The 24,597-nt window shown below is 38.5% G+C and overlaps 1 protein-coding gene across 5 annotated transcripts in view; it reads left to right on the forward strand.

The window, feature by feature from the left end:
* Positions 1–24,597, forward strand: part of RALGAPB (Ral GTPase activating protein non-catalytic subunit beta) — a 90,803-nt gene that overhangs the window by 46,090 nt on the left and 20,116 nt on the right. For 3 of the 5 annotated variants that reach the window (XM_055545021.1, XM_055545020.1, XM_055545024.1), the window contains 12 exons: positions 123–290; positions 806–920; positions 1,289–1,436; positions 3,244–3,308; positions 4,524–4,653; positions 6,463–6,596; positions 9,640–9,822; positions 11,092–11,243; positions 16,854–17,041; positions 19,071–19,177; positions 20,849–21,001; positions 23,392–23,601. In XM_055545021.1, the coding sequence (XP_055400996.1) occupies positions 123–290; positions 806–920; positions 1,289–1,436; positions 3,244–3,308; positions 4,524–4,653; positions 6,463–6,596; positions 9,640–9,822; positions 11,092–11,243; positions 16,854–17,041; positions 19,071–19,177; positions 20,849–21,001; positions 23,392–23,601 (1,753 nt within the window). The remainder of the gene's footprint in view (positions 1–122; positions 291–805; positions 921–1,288; positions 1,437–3,243; positions 3,309–4,523; positions 4,654–6,462; positions 6,597–9,639; positions 9,823–11,091; positions 11,244–16,853; positions 17,042–19,070; positions 19,178–20,848; positions 21,002–23,391; positions 23,602–24,597) is intronic. The other 2 variants (XM_055545022.1, XM_055545025.1) reach the window with 1 other exon arrangement.

The following is a 24,597-nucleotide window of genomic DNA, read 5'->3' on the forward strand; positions in this document are numbered from 1 at the left end:
CCTTTTAAAGGATAGAAGTAGAAGATTGGAAATAGAATTTAAGATGACTATGTAGAAAATATTAGTGATTATGAAAACAGTTGACCAGCAGTTTGTTTAAAATTTTTTTCTTGCTTTCCTAGATTTTACATGCTTTTAATTCAAGGTTTGCAGATAAATGATTATGTGTGCCATCCTGTCTTGGCCAACGTTATTCTAAACTCCCCTCCTTTGTTCTGCTGTGACTTGAAAGGGATTGATGTTGTGGTTCCTTACTTTATTTCAGCTCTTGAAACCATTTTGCCTGACAGGTAAGCTTTCATCCTGTGCTAGTATGTCAGTTGTTGATTTTGGCCTGGTGTATTTTGGTGCTTCCTACCCAGTTTCCCAATTTCTCCTGTCCAGTGGTCTTCGTAATCCAAGGGCTCTCAGGCCACATTAAATGAGAGTTAGAGCATCCAGACCCACCTTGTCCCTGAACTCCTTCAGTTCTGATTTGTCCATGGATGTGTTGAATCCTTTCTGGCCTGGTCTAGAGCGATAAGAGTAGCCCCAGCCCATAGGTCTTTTGTAGCATAGGCCTGATATTTTAAATTAATCCATCAGATTCTAGTTTAATTCCCTAACAGTTTAACAGTACGATTCTCTCTCCCAAAAAAACAAATTACAGAATATAAACTCAGTGGAAAGTAGTTTCTGCATTCTCTGTAAAACCAAACCCAGTATTTGTATTGTGAAAAATTAGCGTAATATATATTTGGCAATAGCTAAAAACATACTTGAGTTCAGAAATACTAATAGCTTTTGTTTTTTTTTTTTTTTGCAGAGAGCTCTCAAAATTCAAAAGCTATGTAAATCCAACAGAACTGAGACGATCTTCCATTAATATCCTGCTTTCTTTGTTGCCCCTCCCACATCACTTTGGCACAGTCAAATCTGAGGTAAGGTTTTATTAAAGTTTTTCATATTCTGTATGTTTTGTGTGCTAATTCAAGTCAATATATATTTTTAAGATGGAACAGGAACTTTCTTAAAAATTTCAGATTATTTCACGTGAATCAGCAAAGTTGATTTGTGAAGGTATGTCTTCTGTCACTCAGCCATTCTACTATTTCACGTGGTGAGAGACTAGTGTGTCTGATCCCCTATGTTGTGTAAGTTAGTGATAGACTTAGCACGGTGGCTACCATCAGTCAGACTGAAAGCCCTGCTCATTGGGCTGATCCTCTCTTTATCCGCTGTAGCAGTTCCTACAGGACTGTAGTGTGCCGCAGCAGGTGATATTAAATGTTATTTGTTTCTTCCGCAGGTAGTCCTGGAAGGAAAGTTTAGTAATGATGACAGCTCTTCTTATGATAAACCAATAACTTTTTTGTCACTGAAGTTGAGACTTGTGAATATACTAATAGGTGCCTTGCAAACGGAAACGGACCCCAACAACACTCAGATGATACTAGGTTTGTGTTCACACATTTTTTCTGTAAGTGGAAACCCAGATACTGTTGTTGATCTCAGGCATCTAGAGGCAGGGGGTCAGTGATAGGAACCTAAGCGAAGTACAGCCCTACTTTAAATCTTAATCAGAGGCAGAATTGTTTGCTCTTAAACATGAAAAAAATTTGAAGAGGTGAGATGAGGGAAGGAACGCATCAGTTGTCTTGGTAGGTCATACTGGCTTTGTTTTTTGTGTGTTCTTTGTTTTTCTCTTCCGCTCTTGCCCTTCGTCTCTCCTTGTGTCCCCTTTTTCTCCCCTTTCCTCTCTGCCATCATTACTTCTACTTCTGCCTTTTCCTCCTGCCCGTTAGTACATGCAAGGCTATTTGGAGTTGGGTGTAATTGTGGAAGTCATGACAGAACCTGCCAAAAGGAGATTGAGGAGTAGCTGTTTCTGCCTCCTCCCTTTTCCCTTATTGTTTCCTATTGGTTTTCTAATCATACTGTTTTGAATGACTTTTCATCATTATGACCACTTCTATACTTTAAACCCTTATCGCCTCTCAACTTGGTTACTGCAGCTGTCTCTTACTGTACTTTTTTGTTTTTTAATCAAATCCAAGGGCGTGGTCCTAGGTACAGGTACTCTGAGGAGAAAGAAGCAAATTGCACAGCTTTTATCCTTGAGCAAGTCTCATTGCAGAGATTGAAACACCTTCACAGAGTACTCAGATAACAGCAGAAGGCAGTGCTGATTGCATGTCATGTTGGATGTCTTTAGTGTTGAGGGAGGATAAACTGAAAGAGCAAGGAAACTTCGTAGGGGAAAGTGGAAATTAAATTGGATCTTAAAGGGCAGGATTTGAATAGGCACCAGTGAGGTGAGGATTTCATTTCAGGAGGGGAAACAGCAAGGCTGGAGAATTTATGGCGACAGTAGTGGTTGGAGTGGGTGCCTGTAATTATAGTGGGTTATGCAGCAAGAAGGGAGAATAAACAGAAGAGTAGATCCTTCATTTTGTAAAGGAGTTTAATGAACAGAGGTTAAATCTCAATATGAGAGAGCCTCCACGTTGTAGTTTTTTAGATTGTTCAAAACACATATCACTTGAAATCAGATAATTTCTACAGTTGATGGAGTATTTAGTTCTGCTTTATCCTTGTTCTGTAGAAGCTCCCCTTGTATGTTCCAAGGAAGAGTCAGTTGTCACTCTTTCATAGTTTGGCAGAACTATGTGTGTTCTTTCTATCCATAGTGCACCGGAGCACTCCCCCACTGGGATGAGTAGAGTGCAAGGTTCACCATCTTGTTTCTTTACTAGTTTCTAGGGCTATGAGTTCCTTGGTGATAAATACATACAGCTTGCCTTCAGAATATGCAGTGGGCAAGCCCTAAAAGCATTCTTAAAAAGCGGTTGGTCAGAAAGATATAGCTGTGGATTTTCACTTTGTTATTTTATACTGAAAAGATCAGAATCTGGTTTTAAAATGTTCCATAATATTTTTCTTAGTATATATTACCCTTAAAATTGAGATGTTTACATCGTCTTTTACACGAATTTAAAAATTGGTCATGTTTTTATACAAAACAAAGTTTGATGTTCAGATTTATTTTAGAAAAATGTCATTTTGAAATTTGGGGGGCAGATCAGAATTAGGTCACTTTTGAAGAGTTTCTTCTTTGACCAACTGATGGATTTATCAGTAATCTTATGGAATTTCCAGAAATACTCTGCTAAAATCATATTCTTGTCTTTGCTGTTAATTGAGATATTTTGTCCATTTTCATATTCTTGTCATGTATTTAAATGTATTTTTTTGTTGTTTTAGGGGCAATGTTAAATATTGTTCAAGATTCAGCACTTTTAGAAGCCATTGGTTGCCAAATGGAGATGGTAAGAAGCATACAACATGTAATTAGAGAATATCAACTTCTGTTTTTATGTAAATTATATTCCAAAATATCTGTTCTTGTGTTCTTAAAGGCATTTGTTTGTAGATTCAGCTCATTGATTCAGCAGGTCCTTTTAGAAATATTATCTGTTTTGAAGTTTCTTAGCTTTCGGTGTCTCATCAAGTCCCTGAGAGATTCTGTAGGAGAGAAATTCCAGCTAAACAGTGTCTTTACTCCTGGACAGTATTTACCTAAAGCTTTTATGTCTTTTGCTGTGTTGGTGAATTGGCTTGAATAATCAGAAAAATTCCCATACTCTGTGACTCCTTGTATCTGTAGTAGATCTAGTGTTGGCTGTAAACAGCATCTAGTTTATCCTTTTCTATCTCAGCTGCTCTTTCTGTCCCTCTAGACCAAAGTTTGAAGGTTTCCCCAAAGCACCAGTGCTACTAAATCAGAAGTACTTTCCAGAGACTCCAGTGCTCCCTGCTTCTGTCTTCAAGATGTGTGATCCCTCTACCTGGAATAGAGGCAGGCAGTTGGTGGGAGAGGAATTAACCGAGTATACTGGGGTGAGATGAGTGGATGTAGGATGGGTGATCAAATTATTATTAAGGAAATTATGTTCATGTCCCAGTAGGTGGCTAATAACAGTCGTCTTACGTGGATAAAATGAATTGTGTTTGTAGGGGAGATGAGGGAAGTCTTTAGCAGATACCTTCATTAGCTCCTGTACATATAACAGTTGATCTTTATCTATCTATCTATATATACTAATATATGCTATATATACTAATCATATATTTATTATTTGTGTATTTTATGTAACATTGGAAAGTTACTGTTATTTGTTTATTTGTGTTTTGTTTTTTAAGATGTATTCCTATTCTGAAGTTTTGCTTGGGAGGCACTAGGGTATTTCTTTACAGACCCAGAACCATTAACTGTTGAAGTCCAATGAAGGTGGAAAAAGTCTGATCCTTTTAAACAGCAGCAAAGACGATTCCAGAATGGGCAGCCTCTAATCATCAGACCCTTGATACCACCAGTAAATGGTGTTTATGTTAAAACACCACAACAGTTTTAATCCTTTGTCAATTTTTATCTATGTTTCAGTTTGTGCTATTTAGCTGGCACATTCCATTTTACCAGCATGGCTTTTAGTAATTGACTTCTGTCCATATTTGCATATTTGATTCATTTTTTTTTGACCAAGGGTGGTGGAGAAAATAACTTCAAGAGTCACAGTCGCACAAATAGTGGTATTAGTTCAGCAAGTGGTGGAAGCACAGAACCCACAACTCCTGACAGTGAAAGACCTGCTCAAGCTCTCCTGAGAGATTATGGTAAGCCATGTTTAGTTTAGTTTAGTTTTATTTTTTTAATCTAAAGTTGTAGAAAAACTTTTAATGCCCAGCTATATTAAACAAGCAGAGAAATTTAACTAGATTTTCATATTCATGATTTTTATGTACTTAATATAACAGAGAAGCTATTAGTCTAAAACATTATGAAAAAGAAAACAGATCTTTTAAATTTAGCGCTACAGTTTTTAGTAGTTAGATTTTGGATAGTTTCTTAGATTTTATAAGTGATTTATAGGAAACATTTCTGAATTCTGTACCAGGCACTAGTAATTCAGAATCAAATAGGATTTAGGCATTGCCACAGAGTCTAATGGCAGAATCAGTCAGTATTTCAGTTTTTGCAGTATGGTGAGGATGGGTAATGGTTTATGCATTAGATGGCAACCTGATGGAGTCTGCCTTTGTATTTGAAGCCTGTATACCCTATGTCTGGTTAGATTCTTCAGTCACAAAGAGTAAGGAAGCATTTGCAAGTAGAGCATCCTATTCAATAATGTCCTTTACCGTGGCCAGTTGCTTTCTGGGTTTTGTTGAGTTTGTGGGTGCCTTTATGTTTTTATGCGTAAATACTAGTGGTGTATTGAATCTAAGATTATTAATCCAACTAGATTGGAATGAAATCTAGCTTCTTAGATGGAGTTTAATGTTTTAATCATTTGGAGAGTTTATGAGCCCAGGAGTCCAGGCATGTTTCAGTGATTTAAGTTTGCTATAAGTATCCTTCAGCTTGTCAGATACATAAGGTCATTATGTGGCCATTTAACACATTTAAATATTGCATTTATGAAGAAGTTATTTAAATCGTTATTTTATTCATTATGCTTGTATTTAAATATAGGTGAAAATTTATTTATTTTTCCTGCTTCTAAGACACTTTTAAACTAAAGAAATTTTTGCATTATTATATGTGTTCTAATATAAATGTTCGAAGTGGTTATTGTTTGTTTCAGCATTTTGAACTGGTGTTAGTGAGTTCTGCTTGTAATGTCATAAAATAGTTTTTACTAAAAAATCCAGATTTGTGTTAGTGTCGCATGAATGTCTCTCTTTAATGATCATTCCTTTTTCTGTTGTCACTGCCCTCTTTCTGATAGGATCGACAGGTATAATGTCCCTAAAGCTTCCTTTATAAATTCAATTTAGTTTGTCCTAATTTATTATTAACTGACTAGTAATTACTTTTAAATATAGAATTGGAGGCTACATAAAAACACAGTAACTTGATTATTTAATTTTTTAAGAGTATTAAAGTTGTCTCAGAGAATTAAATGTTAAAGTTTGCTTGAAAAAGCATTGCATGTGACTTTTGACGTTATGAACCCTGAAAATAATTTCAGCAGATGCTTTAGGATAATTCCCAGCATCTGAAGAGATTCTAAAATTTGAATTCCTTCCTCTATAAAATTCTAAGGAAATAATTGATAGCCTTTTGATTGTTTCATTGTTTTTGTTTTTTAAATGTAACTCTGTGAGTTAATTTGGAAATGTTGAGATTTATACTGTTATAAGAATGATATTGAAGCTTTCAAATCCCAGTGGATGTCTGTGTGAGAGTACCTGAGCTGGGAGCTAGAAGCTGCTCTGGTCTAGTGTGTGTGCCCTGCGCACCGTTGTTCAGTCAGGCTCAGCTGCTCAGGCCAGTGGGGCGGGGAGCATAACACTGTGTGGGTGCCCGTCATGCTCACTGTGGCTGCTGTGGTCTGTGCCTAGTGGAATGCTGTGCTTCTCGTTACTAATGCTTAGTTGTTTTCCCTCCCTGTGGGATGTGGCATTGGGGTTATATCCTAGCTCTTAATACAGATTCAGCTGCTGGGCTCCTGATTCGCAGCATTCATCTCGTCACCCAAAGACTCAATTCCCAGTGGCGGCAAGACATGAGCATATCACTGGCAGCTCTGGAGCTCCTCTCTGGACTGGCAAAGGTGAGATGACAGTCCCTTTATTTTAGCCCAGCAGCCTTGGAGTATGGCTCTTTTTTCTGTATCTCCTGACCCCCTTCATGTGGGTGTTGCAGTCTTGATTATACACATCACAGTTGATATCCAAAGTGTGCAAAAATGAGCCTTCAAGTGAGATTTTACAAAATGATCTTTACTTTTTTGTTTAATAGGGTCAAAGGGTGTGAATGATATTTTTGCTGTTAGATGATAGGAAACATTTCAGTACTTGTTCTTTATTTGCACATAATGATGGAACACCGGTTGATTTTGTGTTTACTCATAATACCCTTAAATTTTCAGCATGACATTTTGTGCCATTATAAGATCATCAATCATCTAATTTTAACGAATAAATACAGATTTGGCAACAAAAGGAAAACTTATCCTAAAATACACCATTTGGGCCTACCTGTGACTCTTCCATCTTCCATTATCAGAGATAAATGAAAGTTGGCTGTACTTTCAGATTTCTTTCCCAACTGTTCATCTATTTTGTGGAACCTTAGAGTTGGGTGTCCATTTGCATTTCTCTCTCTCTTTTTTTTTTAATTAAAGTGAAATTCAGATAACATAAAATTAACCTTTTGATGTGAACAATGCAGTGCCTATTAGTACTCTCACAGTGTTGTGCAACCACCCCCTCTTTCTGGTTCCAAAGCATTTATCACCCCCAAAAGAAACCCTGTACCCATTTAGCAGTGTTTCCTGATCTCCCTTTCCCCTTATCTCTAACAACCACCAGTCTGCATTCTCTCTCTGTGGATTTACCTATTCTAATATTTCATAGAAATTAAATCATATAACCTATGACCATTTGTATGTGGCTTTCTTCACTTAATATGTTCTTGAGGTTCATTTATGTTGTAGGAAAAAGTCTCAATCTCATTCCATTTGTGGCTGAATGATATTCCATCATATTTGTGTACCAGTTTGTCTATCCATTCCTCTGTAGCACATTTGAGCTGTTTCTACCTTTTGACTCTTGTGAGTAGTAGTGCTGCTGTGAGCATACATGTACATGTGTTTATTTGAATGCCAATTTTCAGTTATTCTGGTTATATAACTAGGAGGGGAATGGCTGGGTCATATGGTAATTCTGTATTTAACTTTCTGAGAAGCTGCCCAACTGTTGTCCTCAGCAACTGAATCACTTTACTTTCCCACCAATGATGTAGGAGGGTTCCAGTTTCTCTCAATCTTCACTAGCATATAACTATTTTCGTATCTGTAAAATAGGCAGGATTATCTTGTGCGTAACACCTGGTCATGTGAGGATGAAGTGACATGAAATATGTAGAACACTTTGTAAACACAAAGGTGATATACACGCATAAGGTGATGTTGTCTGAGATGGTAAACTTTAAGCCCTCATTTTATAGATGAGGGACAGGTGAGCAGAGGCTGTGACTTACCTGAGTCATGAAAGGCAAAATAGACAAGAAAACCTGAGGTGTTCTCACCACCACTTAGAGCTTATCTTTACCTCAAAGATTCTCAAGCGTAGATGTAATGGCCATAGTTTTGTGAGGAGCAGTTACTGATGTAGGAGGTAAGAACAGCCATTTGTGCAATGTGCAGGACCACATGGTCTTTGAGAGCAAGATACTGTTGACTGTGACCTTCAGTACCCTTGCAGTAGTAAGGAATAATTAACCCTAAATGGAGTGCTGTCTAGACCTAACAAATCATAAAGGGCTGACACTACCTGATTCATGACTTGCTATAAAGCTGTGGTAATCAAAACAGTTTGGTATTGGAATATTAGACAACTAGATCAGTAGATAGAGCCGGGGAGTCCAGAAATAGATCTGCGTGTGTATGGACATTTAATTTTTGACAGAGGTGCCATGATAATTAAAAGGAGAAAGGATAGTCTTTTCATCCAGTGGTGCTAGATCAGATATTCGTGTACAAAAAAAAGAGAGAGAAAGGAATGTTCAATGGTGTAACCATTTTAGAAAACAATCCCCTGGAGTAGGGAAAGGCTACCCACTCCAGTATTCTGACCTAGAGAATTCCATGGGGGCTTAATAAATGTGTCCATGGGGTCACAAAGAGTTGGACACAATTGAGAGACTTTCACTCACACTTCACAGGTCCTTAAAAAACTAAACATACACCTATCATATGATCTAATCAGTCCACTCCTAAGAAGTAAGAGAGCATATACTCTTACAAAGTCTTATACATAGCAGCTTTATTTGTAATACTCAGGAGCTGGAAAAAATCCAAATGTCTAACAGATGACTGGATAAATTAATTATGGTATAATCCATATAATGGAATACTACTCAGTAGTAAAACGGAATGAAAAATTGATATACACAAGACTGTGGATAAATCTCAAAACAATTATGTTGAGTAAAAGAAGCCAGACTCTCCCCCCACCCCAAATAGTACAATACTCTATGTTTTTATTTATATAAAACTATAGGAAAGGCAAGTTAACCTATAGTGACAAAAAACAAATTGGCAGTAACCTAGAGAGGGGGCAAAAAGGAGTAGGGGAAGTTTTGGGTTTTTTTTCTGGGGAAGTGTTATAAAGGTGCATGAGAAGATTGAGGGGTAATGAATATGTCTACCATCTTGATTGTGGTAATAGTTTACAGGTGTATACTTAGTCCAAAATTTATCAAATTGTACACTTTAAATATGTGTAGTTTACTATATGTTAATTATACCTCTGGACAGCTGCATAGAACTTTGTAGCCCATAGAGCATCATTATGGGGTGGGTTAGGGGGCTTAAAAAAATGTGTACAATGTTCCATTGCCAGCTCTTCTTGTGATCTATGGCAGTGATGAGTAGTTGTAGCCCAGCAGTTTAGGTTTTAGAGCATGAAAAGGGATGCTAAAATGAAATTTTACTGTTTTAGGGTTTGAAAAATGCCCTCTCTTTTTATAGAGTGTATATGATAGTACATCTGAAATATTATATTCTCAGAAAGGCTGGGCCTCAGTGTAGAGGCTTTGAAATTGGTACCGTGGTTCCTGGCTAACTGTGTTCACCAAACGAATATGCTCAGGTGAAGGTGATGGTTGACTCTGGAGACCGGAAGCGAGCCATCAGTTCTGTGTGCGGCTACATTGTGTACCAGTGTAGTCGGCCAGCTCCTCTTCACTCCCGGGATCTGCACTCCATGATAGTGGCAGCTTTTCAGTGTCTCTGTGTCTGGCTGACAGAGCACCCCGACATGCTTGATGAAAAGGTTAGTTTACTAGGTATTAAAACAGAAAATAGGAACCAAAATGTATATTGGGAAAATATCTTTTAAAAGAGAATATCTAAATTTAAATCCAATATTGCATACTTTAAGCTATATATAACTTGTTATATTTCAGGAGAACACTCATCCTATTGAGCATAACTGAAAAACTATCATCATGCTTATATAGTTGATCCTTGAATAACATAGGGTTGAACTGTGTAGGTCCACTTACATGCAGATTTTTAAAAAACTGTTAATACTATTACATGATTTGTGATTGGTTGAACCCAGGCATGTGGAGCTGTGGATAGGGAAGAACTGCATATATGGAGGGCTGACTTTAATTTATATGTGGAACAGAAAAAAAAAAAGAAAAAATAACTTATATGTGGATTTTTTTATTGTACTGGGGATCGATGCCTCTAACTCCCATGTTGCTCAGGGGTCAACTGTATTTGATTGCAGATTAACCCATGGAGAAATTCTTTGAAAGATGGAGCTTTAGATAATTTATCTGCAAACAATCAGGATTGTTTTTTCTTGAAAGGATGGTAGCCTTGAGATGGCCAGAAGGTACTTTGGTCACCTATCATTAGACCAGAAAGGGAGGTTGATAACCAGGCTGCAAACCTAGAAAACACCTTGTTCGTAAAGGTTGTTTGTAGCTAAAAATTTCATTTCACAATGTTTCTTTCATTTTAAGTAAACACAGATTATCTAGGCTGCTTTCTCTTACCATTGTAATACTTTTCTTATGGGAAGACAGTTATAAAAGAATGCATAGTGTAAATAAAAGAAGAGATATCAGGCTTATTGGAAAATTATACAGAGCTTTATGTAGTTTATAAAAATGATACCATTGATTAAATCTTAGTCATTTGCATGATGACGTATAGCATTAGGATACCAGAAATTGTTTTAAAAGTATCCAGGTTTAGCTGAATTCCTGTTATATCTCTTTCAGTTACCTTTCACAATTTATAGTCCATGATAATTTTATAAGAATGGTGACTGATAAAATTGAAGTGAAGTTATCATTACTTATTATCTAGATCTCTTAATACTCAAATATAGATCTTTAAAGAAAAATGGGGGGGGGGGAGTTTATTTTATTAAATTATTATGAAGTTAATATGTACGTACCAAAGAAAATGAGAAATTAAGAGTCCCACCACCAAAACACAACCAACATTGACCCTTGGATGTATTTCCTTGTCTTCTCATAAGATAGATGTATTACAAAAACTAATCTGCTTTTCCTTTTTCTAGGATTGCCTTAAGGAAGTGCTGGAAATTGTGGAACTGGGTATTTCAGGAAGCAAGTCCAAGAATAGTGAGCAAGAGGTCAAGTACAAAGGTGATAAGGAGCCAAACCCTGCCTCTATGAGAGTAAAGGATGCTGCTGAAGCCACCCTAACATGGTATGAAAGTGACATCAGAGGGATTGTGTCTAGGAGTTAGACGGGATTAGATGTGATCCTGTATTGTTTCATCTCCTCCCCAGTTGTTCAACATTAAGTGACATAACCTGATTTAGGATACTTTTTCTCCAGAAATAAAATGGAAAAGAAACTGTCTTGTTCTTTTGGACCAAAGAAACCAGGATCTTGAGGCTAAAAGTTTGGGTCCTTGTTTTTCTATGCTGGCTGGCAGTAATTCAAGTCATATCATGTTAGAGCTAGAAAGGATCTTGGAGAACCTTACCCACATCCTCACTCTGATGGCTGAGTCCAGAGACTTCGATTACACCATTACCTCTTCTGCTTTCCAGCTTAGTGGTTTTTATTCTGTGCTACACCATTTATATTACATATTATAGGTTCATTCAGCCAAAACTTATAAACATCCTCTTACGAACTAGTAATAGAATTGTAAAAATAAATCAGATTTAGTTTCCACACCCAGAGAGCTTCTGGTCCAATAGGGAGGAATAAGATATGAACACAAATATCTATAATATTAGCTGGAGAATAAATGCTCCAAGAGAAGGGGTACATATGGAATGCAGGTGTGTTGGAAGAAGGGAGTGAATAGTTTCAGATTCAGGAAGTCAGATTCCTGAGGAAAATCACATTGACCTGACTCTCAGAGAATGGATAGTTTGAGCTATAAGTCAGATTGCAGGGGTGGTTACGGCAGCAAGAGAAAATTCCTATTTCAAGCATTTGGTAATGAAGGGACGGAGACAGGCTGGTATCTTGAAAAAGTAGCAGAGAGAGTTGAAAGTTTATGTTTGGCCAGTTAGTTAGCAGAGTAGAAAGAGGGAAGAAAGGCAGTTTATTGACTGAAAGAGACAGATGGAGAAGATTGCGTAGAATTGGTACAGTTGGGAAGAAGTGGCTTATGAAAGGGTAAGTGTGGATGAGGATCCAGAACAACATAAGAAGCAGGAAGGAGGAATGTCAGATCATATTGAGTTGGCTCATCTTGGTCTTCTTAGTAAAAGTGGTAAGACAGCTTGTGGGCTTCCCTGGTGGCTTAGCAGTAAAGAATTTGCCTGCAATGCAGGAGACAGGGATTTGATCCCTGGGTCAGAAAGAGCCCCTGGAGAAGGAAATGGCAAGCCACTGCAGTATTCTTGCCTTGGGGAATTTAATGTACAGAGCAGCCTGGCGGGCTACAGTCCATGGCATCACAGCAGAGTCAGACACAACTCCCTGACTACACAAGAAGACAGCTGGTAGAAGATTTGTGTGCAAATGAGCCTTTTCCAAGACAACTTGGGGCATGCACAATAAAGTTGGGTTTATTTTTGTTCCTCATGGGCTTAGGTTATTCAGTAAAGTTTTAGAAGCATGCTTGCTTTAGTTCATTCCTGCTCACTGTGCTGATGCTGGGCTTTCAGTAACTGTGGAGGTTTGACTAATAGCTGGAAAATCAGAAAAATGTGATTAATTACTAGAAATAATTATTAAAGTCCAAAGAGAAGACCATGTGTGGTCTGGGGTGGACTTAAAAAGGTTATTAAAAACTAAGATCTGATGTGTACCTTGAAGAATAAAAGGGATATGCAGAAAGGGGGAAGGATATTTCTCACTGGGACTCTGCATTATATAAAAATAAGTTTGCTCCATCCTAGCCTGTGGATGGGACATTCCATTGAGAGTATGATTGGCAGCAAGGATTGGATATAAGCCCGGAATGAGCAGAGTCATGCTTGTAGTCCTCAACCGAGGCAGTAGTTGCCTAGGTGGCTCATCTTATCTCTGCTGGCAGCTCTACAAAATGCCTCATGTCTTAAAAAGGGCCCTAAAGAGTCACCATGAAACATCCAAAACCAATTTTCTCTGTTCCCATACAATTAGAGCTTTGTGTCAGTATCATGACTGTTTTCCAGCTATGCAGACTCAAAATTTTGACTCTTTCTGATTTATCTCTGTTTTATCTGTCTTTCCCCATATGAACTCAGTGACCAAGTCCGGTAGAATTTAATTTTGAAAGTATTTCCTCCATTCCCTCAGACCTCAGCATCCTAGTCCAGGCCCTTCTCACTTTCTGTCTGATTTCCCTGTTTTCAATCTCTTGCTGCTGCTGCTAAGTCATTTCAGTCGTGACCGACTCTGTGCGACCCCATAGACGGCAGCCCACCAGGCCTCCCCTTCCCTGGGATTCTCCAGGCAAGAACACTGGAGTGGGTTGCCATTTCCTTCTCCAATGCATGAAAGTGAAAAGTGAAAGTGAAGTCGCTCAGTTGTGTCCGACTCTAGCGACCCCATGGACTGCAGCCTACCAGGCTCCTCCGTCCATGGGATCTTGTAGGCAAAAGTACTGGAGTGGGGTGCCATTGCCTTCTCCAATTCAATCTCTTACTCTTTTCATTTTGCATTCTGTTACTGAACTCATCATCTTAGATACTGTGCTTATTCTGCTGTGTGAGTGATTGAAAACAGAAGATTTCTGTTTATTGCCATATGCTATGAAATTTTTGGTCTGGTATTCAAGGCCCTCCTTGAGTCCCCACTCAAACTGTGATCTTTCCTAGCACAATCCTTCTGTCCCAGCTGGCTGGCCACTTGTGGCTGTGAACTGCACGTCTTCATACCTGTGTCTGCTTCCCCTGCGTTTCGGGACTTCCCTCTCCTCTTGGCCACATCCTCCACTGTTAGCTGCTCACATCACATCTAGCTACCTCTGTGGAACCTTCTTTGATTACTCTGCTTCTTTTCCACACCTCTGTGTTCATTCAGTCTGACCTTGCCACACTACATGAATTCTGTGGTGTCATGATCACACCTGGTCGTGTTTGATACGTGCTAGTCTTAGCTCCCCACCCTGGGTAGAGGCCCCATTTCCCTTTTTACACCCCTCACAGTGTGAGCACACAGGAGATAGTTACAGAATGCAGATCAGCTTGGTGGTGGTTTTCCCCTTGCCGTATAATATACATTAGGACTCTTGGAAGTCATTTCAGTAGCCCCTCTGCTTAGTGATTTTTAAGAGTTATTTACCAAGTTATTTAGCCTCTAATTTGGAGATACTTTAACCCCCCAAGTGCCCATTTCATTTTAATTGTTGATAACTTGGTGTTTACATCGAGCTGAAATCTCTCCCGCTTTAACTTCTACCCATTTGTTCTGATTCAGACTTTTGATCGTGAAATTCTTTATTTCCAAAGAGTGGGGATATCTGAAGACAATGCTTGTGTTCTTTTGTTTGTTTTTTATTTTACATTTTGGCTGCATCCCCTGGTAGGTGGGATCTTGGTTCCCTGACCAGAAATAAAACCTACACCCCTGCATTGGAAGGCAGAGTTTTAGCTGCTGGGCCACTGAAGGAATTCCAACAATGCTCATGTTCTTTCTCATTCATTTCTGCCAGTACCTTTAACTGTTTTTCAAATGACAGGGATTTAAAGTACTTTTTATCCTAGTCATTTTTCTTTCAGTGGCATTCGTTTGACTGTGTACGTCTTTAAAGGGTGATCACCTTTAAACTCTGTAGAATATTGTATTTTCATTAAAATTGGGTTTTTGAGAACCTAGTCAAGGCAAACTTTAGAGGCTTTTATTTATTTTTTTAACACATTTACCTTTTGTCTTTCTCATCCTGATCACTTATTTTGGGGTATTTGGATGTAATATATAGAATTTTACATTTAAACTTGAAATTTCTTTATGTAAGATTTACCTTATTATTTTTAATCTTTTAAGATTCCTTTGGATCCCAACTCTTACTCTGTCTGGTAATATTAACTCTGCAGCTCAACTTTAGGTCAACTGCAGATTTAATGAGCCTGCCCTGTGTGTCCTAATCAGAAACTCTGATAAGAATATTGAACAGAAAAAGACTGACAAAGCACGTGATAAGAGATTTCCCTTCTGGTTCACAGGGATTTTTAAATCTTATCTATAAGTTTTTAATGATATACTGCCAAGTAAGTTGCATGTCTTAATTTCAAAGATACTTCTCTGCCTTTCCAGTCTAGTCATTATCGAGAAGAGAAAATGTAGTTAGGCTGGTATGATTTGATCTTACTGACCTATTCCCTTCCTAGAATCCTATATTTTGATAATGTCTTAAAAATCTTGCATGGAACGTAAGCTTACATGGTCCATATGCTTGTGACAGCCATCTCTGTTCCATATTAGAAAACCCATGTTTTTCCCATTACTGGTTTTCTACAAATCCTTAGGCCTGAACTCATCATGAAATTCTCCTTGTCCTTGAAATTCTTAAATAATCCTCGTCCTAGGAAGAGAAAAAATGGAGGAAAAGTATCTGTTGAGCAGTGTTGTCTTCTGTTATCAGAGAGATTTGGGTTCAAGCATTAGAATGAAAGAGAAGAGGAGAGGCTACTCAAGCTGAGAATTGCAATGATGAAAGTAGTGGTGGGGAATACTAATTTTCCAAATGAGTTGCTTTGGAAGGGTTTGATGATATTAGGACCACAAGATGAAATCTTTATGTTTTCTTAACAAGATTCTTTCTGTGTTTCAGTTTCTTAATTATGAAATGGGAATAATAATGGTACCTATTTCATAGGGTTGTTATAATAAATAAATAAAATGTTAGGTGTCAAGTGCTTAGCTCTAGACTCTGGCACATAGTAAGTGGTATTGTATAAGTTATTACTACTGTTCCTTGAAGACATGCAGGAATCTCTGTGGATGTAAACATTTTGGAATGTTTAGGCTTGATCAGTTGACTTCTAATTTAAAAAGTATTTTTTTCTTATATATTCTCATTTAATAATTACAGCAATCCTGTAAGATGTAACTACTAGTGCATCTAGTTCCTGGTCTGTAGAATGAGGATAGCTATTCATGGCCACACAGTGAGAGGGCAGCAAGTCTTGGTTTCTGGTCTTTTAATGATCACTTATCTCTTCTGAGCCTGAGTTTCCTCAGCTGGAAAGTTGAGGGGATTTGGCTGATCTTCAGATCCTTGTCTGGGTCTAGAATGCTTTAGCTAGCATAGTCCTTAAACCTGGAGTGTGCATATTTTTAAAATATATCTTTAGGAGCTTCATGATTTGGAAGTATGATTGGTCAGGTCCCCTGGGGAGCAGGCTTTGAGAGAGAAATTTGCCTGTAAGAGGTTTATTGGAAAGTGCTGTCAGGATCAACCCTTTTGGGGGAATGAGGGAAGTCAGACTGAGCAGAGGGAAGAACCAAACTGCGATGCGTTTGCAGCAAAGAGCTCTGGAGCTGGGCTGGCCCTTCAAGAGTCTCTCATGTTGGGGCCTGGGTACTGGGACTTTATACCCCTTATCCCCCAGCATCCACAATTCACTGGACATGAGCTGTCCCAGGAGGAAGCTGTGGTCTTGAATAAAGTGGTTCTCATTGGCCTCTCCAAGACTCAGCTGAAAGTTAGGGCCACCATCTCCCTGTATCTGGGGCAGTGGATCTTTCCAGTTTTGGAGAGGGAATCTAGACAGCACACCACAACATCCACCACAGGGAGTAAATCTGACCCTCAAAGAGGAAGCATGGCTGTGGTCAGATAAATCTAGAGAGACAGATTGATGCATGGGGTAAAGTTATGGTCTTGCTTTGGGAATTAACTGTTATCTTTTGCATTCTCTCTAGTATTATGCAGTTGCTTGGTGCATTTCCTTCACCCAGTGGTCCTGCCTCTCCTTGTAGTCTGGTGAATGAGACCACTTTGATCAAATACTCCAGACTGCCAACCATAAACAAACATAGTTTCCGGTACTTTGTCTTGGATAACAGTGTCATCCTGGCAATGCTGGAGCAACCTCTTGGAAATGAACAGAGTAAGTTTCAGCACTTTGGGCTTTTTCCATCGCTAAATCAACATGTCTATCAATATTAGCAAGCTGTCTCTGGCATCGGGGAAGGAAAGACAAATTTTAAGTAATTTTGCATTTGTCAAAAAAGGCTTCTAGCTGATGACATAATAGCAACTGAAAAGCAGAGGGTCAGAAAGTGGAATATACATATGAAATAGAATCTTTTAGAGGCTCTTAATGTAAATCTACTAGAAAAGAACTCCATAGCTGTATAAAAAGTTTATGTTGATAGAATATTTTCTGTTGTTCCCTGTGTATGAAAATCATTATTCCTCTTCCTTCCTTCTTGGCCTTTGGATCCTGCACCTCTCCTGTCCCACCTTCACTCCACATTGTTCTTTTTCAGTTATTGTTGCCACCCAAACAGGCTGGGAATTGGAGGAGTCATCTTCACCTGCTCCTTCCTGTTACTCCCTTATGTATTTGGTTTCCAAGTTTCTCTTCCCTTAGTGACTTTGGCGTCTTCTGTTCTCTGCATTCCTCCCAATACAACCAAATGCAGGACTTTTATTTCTAGATTATTGCAGTTGCTTCTTGCCTGATCTGATTGTCCCTCCTTTCATTTCCAAAATTCATCACCCTTCCCTCCATCCTACTGCTGCCACCGGTGCCTCCATCCTCAAATGTAGATCCGATCATGCCCGTGCCCTCCTGAAAATCCTTCATTGATTTTCCATTGACGCAACATGCACTGTTTTCTTCCCATCTTTCCCCCAGTTACAACCATCTCAAGGTGTATTATCCCTGCAGTGCAGACTGCTCAAAGTACATTTTTTTTCAATTGGAATCAACCAATATGTAAAGGAAGCATGTTCTTAGAGAGATCCTTATTGCTGGGAAGAGGAAGGAAAGTGAAGATTACAGAACCTTTAGGCATACAGGAACGCAGGGAATCTACAGATGAAGAAAGTAGGGCTCAGAGAGGGTATTTGACTTGTTCATGAAATGAAACTAGGTGTTTCCCAGAAGTTCAGGGAAATAACCACCAGAGATGTCCTTCATGTTATGGTAAAATATAGTGATTTTAATAAGAACTAGGTAGGGCTTTTAATTGTTGCCCAACTCCAGAAGCACTGGTCCCAGGTCTTTCCTACAGGCACCTCATCCTTCTCTACCTTAGACCTGGGATTGCTTGACTTTTTTCCCTGGCTTGTATCAATTATTCCTGGCTCCTCCTGCTTCCCACTCCCAAGCTACCTGCTATAAGAGTCTATAAAATACCAGTCTCTCCTCCAGGTTTCCTGCCCGGAAGGGTGTCAACCCTTTTCCAAATTTTTTAAGACTCCACTCCTCTCATTCTAAGTTATTTCATTGCATTGAAAGTCAACCAAAAATATAAACTATTGGGATTATTTAGATGTACAAGGACATTTTAAAACAACAGTGAGAGAAGTTTGAACAAGTTTGACTGCTAGACCAGAGGAAAAAGAAAGGAATAGGAAGAAGGATCTAGGTGCTTAAGAAGTCCATTCTGCGTTCATTCCCCCTTGGGATGAAACAGTGCCTGCCAGTGGTGGGCAGCAGTACACAAAGGCAAGGGTGAATGGGACCTCAGCATCACAAGCACCCAGCCTGTCTTTTGCATTTAGACCGTCTGCAACACTGACAGTTAAGAGTATTTGCCAGGATAATGTTTCCAAAAAATGTGTATGTGTACTGCTGGAGGTATGTGATAATGATGTTATTTTATGTATTTTTAAACAGGTGTTTTAAAAATATATAATTAACACACCAGAGTTCCTGGTTTTCCTTTTAAGGATATAATTTCCTTTTGAAAAAACAGAAAAAGGGAAGAAAGAAGTTAATAGAGAAAGTGAGATAATAGTCACAGCGGTACATGGGTATGGCAGAATCTGCAGAGGTGGTTCACAAAGGAGAAAAGCTAGAGAAGCACTGTGCTAGGGCTGTGTTTAGTAGAAGCTCTAAAATAGACAGCAGGTGTATTTTATATGTTGCCAGAAATAAAAACTTTTCCACCAATATTTTATTCTAGATGATTTTTTCCCCTCTGTCACTGTGCTCGTCCGGGGAATGTCTGGAAGACTTGCTTGGGCACAACAACTTTGCCTTTTACCCAGAGGAGCAAAAGCAAATCAGAAGGTATCCATCAGAAGTTACAGGGGAGTGGCTAGGAGTGAGTGCCTGTGTATGTGTTTGTGTGTGTTGTGATTTAAAGGTTAAATAATATTCCAACAAAAATAACAGAGAAAATAAATATTTTTGATCCTAGCCAGGTTCTCAGTGAGTTCACATCAGAATCATCTTAGGAGGCTAGAATTCCAGGTCCACTGAAATACTCTTTAAAGACATCTTCAAGGCAGGTGTAATTTCAGAAAGCTTTCTGGGTGCCTCTGACATCCACTTAAGATTAAGAAGTGCTCTTCTGAGTATGGCTGAGTCCCTTTGCTGTCCACTTGAAACTGTCACAACATTGTTAATCAGCTATACTTCTAAGTAAAATGATAAGTTAAAAAGAACTGCTGTTCTGAAGAGTGGCCCCACCTTTTTTCATGGAATGTTAAATAAAATCTACGTACATGCCATGTGAAAAACATGTGGCCAGATCCTAGATGTCTCTGTCAACAGTACTTAGTTTCTGATTGTTTCATTTAACTGTCTAACTGGCAGTATGCTCTGTAATTTTTTAATGTGCTGTATAATTTAATGAAGTCTTTCTTTGGGGTGGCACAGCTTATTTCTTTATAACAGTTGTAATTATGTGAATAAAATTTGCTCATGGGAGAAAGTTGGAAAATGAAAATAATGAAGAAGGTATTTTAAGTCACTCTTCAGAAGTAGACAGCCTCTGTTTTAGTGGATTTTCTTCCAATCTTTTTTTCCCTTTCTGTACCTAACACTTCAATAGAATTTAGTCATTTTGTATACTGCTCTTTTCATTTTTTATCACATTGTAAGCTTTACTTACGTTATTAAAAATTCTTTAAAACATGGCTTAATAAAATTTTACCAGCATTTGAGAGAGAAACTCACAAAATTAGAGTATGTGCCTAAAATAATTCAACATTCTAGACGTTGCTGTTGCCTAACATTTGTTTGCTCTGAGGAGCACATGCCTGTTTTCTCCTAGTGGCATCATACCCGTCACCAATCTGTCAGCAACACTATAAGCCACTCAGTCCCATTAAAGACTGAGGAGGAAGGAGGTCAGAAAAGGCACTAAAACCTGTTTGACAGTTTAATATGTGCCATATATATATATTTTTTTTTTAACCCTTGCAGCAGTCTTGTGATGTGTTGTTTCCATTTGTCAAATGTGGAAAGAGAAGTCACATAGCTCATATATGTTTATTAAAGCACGGATTTGGAGCCATGAAGACCTAGATTCAGTGCCAGACTTTTTCAGTTAAGCAATGCTAAGTTTCTAATTATTGAATTCACTGTCTAGAGATGCCCAGTGGATGTCAACTTGTATGATTTGAGAGCTGTTGGGGGAAGAAGGAAGTTTGAGCCTTAAATTTGGAAATGCCTTATCTATTAGCTTATCACTGAATGTGGAAGATTCAGGCCTGGTACAATAGAGGTCCGTAACACATATATCAGTTGCAAAAATCTGTAAGTTGATGAAGATTTTTATAAAAATAAAAAAGAGTACACTGGTGCCTTTACCATTAGCAGTAGTATTTGCAGATTTTTACTGAGATTCTGTGTTTTGTAACCCTAGGGAAACATAGACATCTAAGAGACCAGGGAAATACATGTCATTTTGGATGGCGCCAAATGTAATAAACGTAATGTTGTTTTTTTTAACAGCTTTTTGTGCCTGAACCTCGTCCAGTTCCTAAAAATGATGTTGGACTTAAATATACTGTGAAACATCGACCATTTCCTGAAGAGGTGGATAAGATTCCTTTTGTGAAAGCAGATCTGAGCATTCCAGATTTGCATGAAATCGTCACGGAAGAAGTAAGATAAATTATTACCAGCTGTTGTTAAGAGAATGACTATAAACATCCTTAAACAACTTCTGCGATCAAGATACTGCCTTTGTTTGTTATCCCTGGAGGTGGTTCTTAAGATGACCTAGATGTTTGTCATCCAGGAGGTTGCCATGTAGTAAGACAAATAGAGATTGTGGCTAAGTGAAAGGAACTTGACATCGGGCTGCCGATGTCCAAAGGAACCAGTCTAAAGGAACTGGACTGGTCTGTGGTTTCATTAGTGTGAGGGCATGATCCAACCCTAGTGGAGGATATTTGAAGAGGGGAGACCAATTCAGAGACCGTTATGACAACTCAGGCAGGGGATGGGAAGGACTGTCTTACTGGTAGTATAAAGTTTAAATATATGGCATGTCTCATAGAAATATTTTGATCCAGACAGTCTTGGATTGATGAGGGATAGAAAAGAGCTGAAGAACTTTAGATTTTAGGCTTGAGTGGCAAAGATATTAGTGCCATTTATAGAAATATAGACATTAGGAAGAGGACAGGTTTAGGAAAAAATTACTTGGCTTTAGATTAATGTAGGTACTTAACTAGATTAAATAATTGGTTGCTTAGGTCGAGGAAGAGGAGTTCTAAGAAATGAAAGACAGGTATGTCAGGGCATGAGCGAATAGAAGGGCAGGTATGGAGGCTGCCTATAGTATCAGATGCTGGAGAGACTGGGGGAAGGAACACTAAGAAGAGGCCCCTGGATTTTGTTATGAAATGTTGGTGACCTTTGAGATCAAGTTCAAAGGAGTATTAAAGTGTAAGGTCTGGGGAATGAATGGTTAATGAGGAAAAGGCAGTGAATATAGGCTACACTGTTAACTGTTAGCAGTAAGGGGAAAGGTTGTTGTTTAGTTGCTAAAGTCATGTCCAACTCTACAACTCTGTGGACTATAGCCTGCCAGGCTCCTCTGTGCATGGGATTCTCCAGGCAAGAATACTGGAATAAGTTGCCATTTCCTCCTCTAGGGGATCTTCCCGACCCAGGGATTGAACCTGCATCTTTTGCATTGGCAGGTGGATTCTTTACCTCTGAGCCACCAGGGAAGCAAAAGGTACAGAGTAGAAAATAGAATGAGGAAATGGCCTAGTGAAGGAAAGGCAGGGCTAATTTTTCTTTCTTTTTTTTTTTTTTTTTAATTTAAGAAGAATCAGAAGTAGAAGGAGCCAGTGAAGAAGGGTCAGCAGCCTACACTGTGAGGCAGGCTGAGGAAATGATAAGTAATAGAATAAGGCCCTGGAGGCAATTGGGTCAAGAAAATCTGTGATTGTATCTAGAAAAGGGGTCCTTCTGGTAAGATAGGAGAGAAGAGAGGCTTGGTTTAGGTTCAGACACATTTAGAGGTGGAAGGGACGGAAATTGAAGCTGCTTATTTAAATTTTAATCTTAGTTCTTAGAAATGACATAGGGAAGCAAGGATGCTTCTTAAAATTGCAGGCAGCCTTGCTAGATTAAGTAGTATCATCTGTAGTGAAGTTACTTAACTCATTCTGCTGACTTTCTTCAAAAGTTCTTGGTATCCAGAGGCATAAATAAAAAAATCTGAGTGATATGGAGATTGGCCAGGTGAATAGAAGCATAAGGAATAACATAGCCATTTTATATGCTTAGAAGAGGGTATTAAGATGTCAGATTTGGGGGTTTAGTTTTGGTTGGGACATAGATGAAGCCAGAAGCCTTGGAGAAATAGAGGGGTTGTTTACCCCACAGTGATGGTAAAGGGAGAATGGGTATACAGGTGAGCTGTAAGAAAGGAATTTCAAAATTGGAGCTCTTGAAAGTACAGCACATTTGAAGTACAGAGTCTGTCATGAATGGCCAGAGTTGTGAAGGTTGAGGAAGTTGTAGGAATGTAGGCCAGGCTATTCACCAAAGAGGATGAAATTTTAAATAGGATAGATCAGAAGGAAAGCAGAGGTAACTCCCAAGAGTACAGCAGCTAATCCATGCAGTTGTGGACTTCAAAGAATGAGGAGATCCTTGCAGGACAAAGATGGACAGGGGTCTGGAAGAAGATGGAAAATGATGTGGAAGATGGAGGGGACATGGCAGAGAATGGCAACTCTGCCCCCTTTCTTGCCAGTGTAAAGGGAAGCAGAGACAGAATGGTTTCACTTATAGCGAGGAGATAAAGGAGCAATTTTTGAGGCTATAGGAACATTCTTGGGGTTTTATTTTAACTTTAAAACATTTTTGCTTGGTTTATGCGTATTTGCTCTTGGTTGTATTGAATTGAAGCTCAGTGTTGATCACTGAAAATTATCTTCTGTTTTGTTGCTTGTAGCCTTATTTTCATTTAAAAATTAAGATTAATCCTGATATGATAATTCCCCCAAAATGAAATGTTCGGTTTATTTCAGTTAGAAGAGAGACATGAAAAATTAAGGAATGGCATGGCCCAGCAGATCGCTTATGAAATACACCTTGAGCAACAAAGTGAGGAGGAATTGCAGAAGAGAAGTTTTCCTGATCCAGTTACAGATTGTAAGCCCCCACCCCCTGCCCAGGAATTCCAAACAGCACGTCTTTTCCTTTCACACTTCGGATTTTTGTCTTTAGAAGCATTGAAGGTAATTTTCATAAACTTCTATGAGTAAATATATTCATAAGTTAACATTCAACTAATGATAGCTAAAGCATTTTTGTGAAGATGGAGAATTAAAAAAACAGAAACTATTTAAAATCTTACCTTTCATACAAGGAAATAAAATTCTATGATGCTGCAGCCTACAATATGAGCTCCAAGACAGTTTTCCCATGAATGTATTCAGAGTTCTGTTGTGAGAGCTGCTTTGATAGTATATCCACCTTTGACTTTTCCTAGGTGCTGTAGAACTCATATTATATATATATTAATGACATCTATAAGCAGTTAGAAAAAGAATGTTAAAACTTTTCTCTGGTAAAGTTTATGACTGAAAGTATGGTCTACAGTTGACTGTTGTTTCATGCCACTTTTGAAAAGGAACGAGTGTAAACACTTGTTAGGTTGTGCAGTTTCTGGGGTCAGACTGTCTTGGTTTATGTCCTGGCATCACTACGTACCAGCTGTGTGATCTTGGGAAAGTTACCCAACTTCTGAGCCTTAGTTCCTCATGTCTGAAATAGGGGTGATAAAGGTATCATCTCACTGTGGTTGTGTCAGGCATTTCATGTAGTGCATAGAACAGAGTCAGCCAGCCTGTGAGGTAAATGTTGCCATTATTCTTAATTTCATTAAAACAGTTTTACTAGGAAAGTGGTAGTATCTCTATTTCACATATGTAGAAACAGGGCCTCAAAAATGTGAAATAGCTTCCATGTATGTGAATTTAGAATTTGTACTAAGCCTGTTTATTTTGAAAAACCCAACTGAAGATTGCCAGGCAAGAAGTCACTTATTGTACAAGTTGCCCCCTGCCTTACTCTCTAGCAGCTACTTGGCTAAAGGCCATTTAACTTTTAAGAAAAGTAGAAGGGAACATTGCTGTCTTGAGTTTGGATTTTGGCATGTAGATGAAAAATATTTTATGTTGTAGAAAATTGAATTAGTGGTGGAGACTAAAAAATAAAACTCTTAAAATGCA

The sequence above is a fragment of the Bubalus kerabau genome, chromosome 13 (assembly GCF_029407905.1).
Source record: "Bubalus kerabau isolate K-KA32 ecotype Philippines breed swamp buffalo chromosome 13, PCC_UOA_SB_1v2, whole genome shotgun sequence".
Lineage (NCBI taxonomy): Eukaryota > Metazoa > Chordata > Mammalia > Artiodactyla > Bovidae > Bubalus > Bubalus kerabau.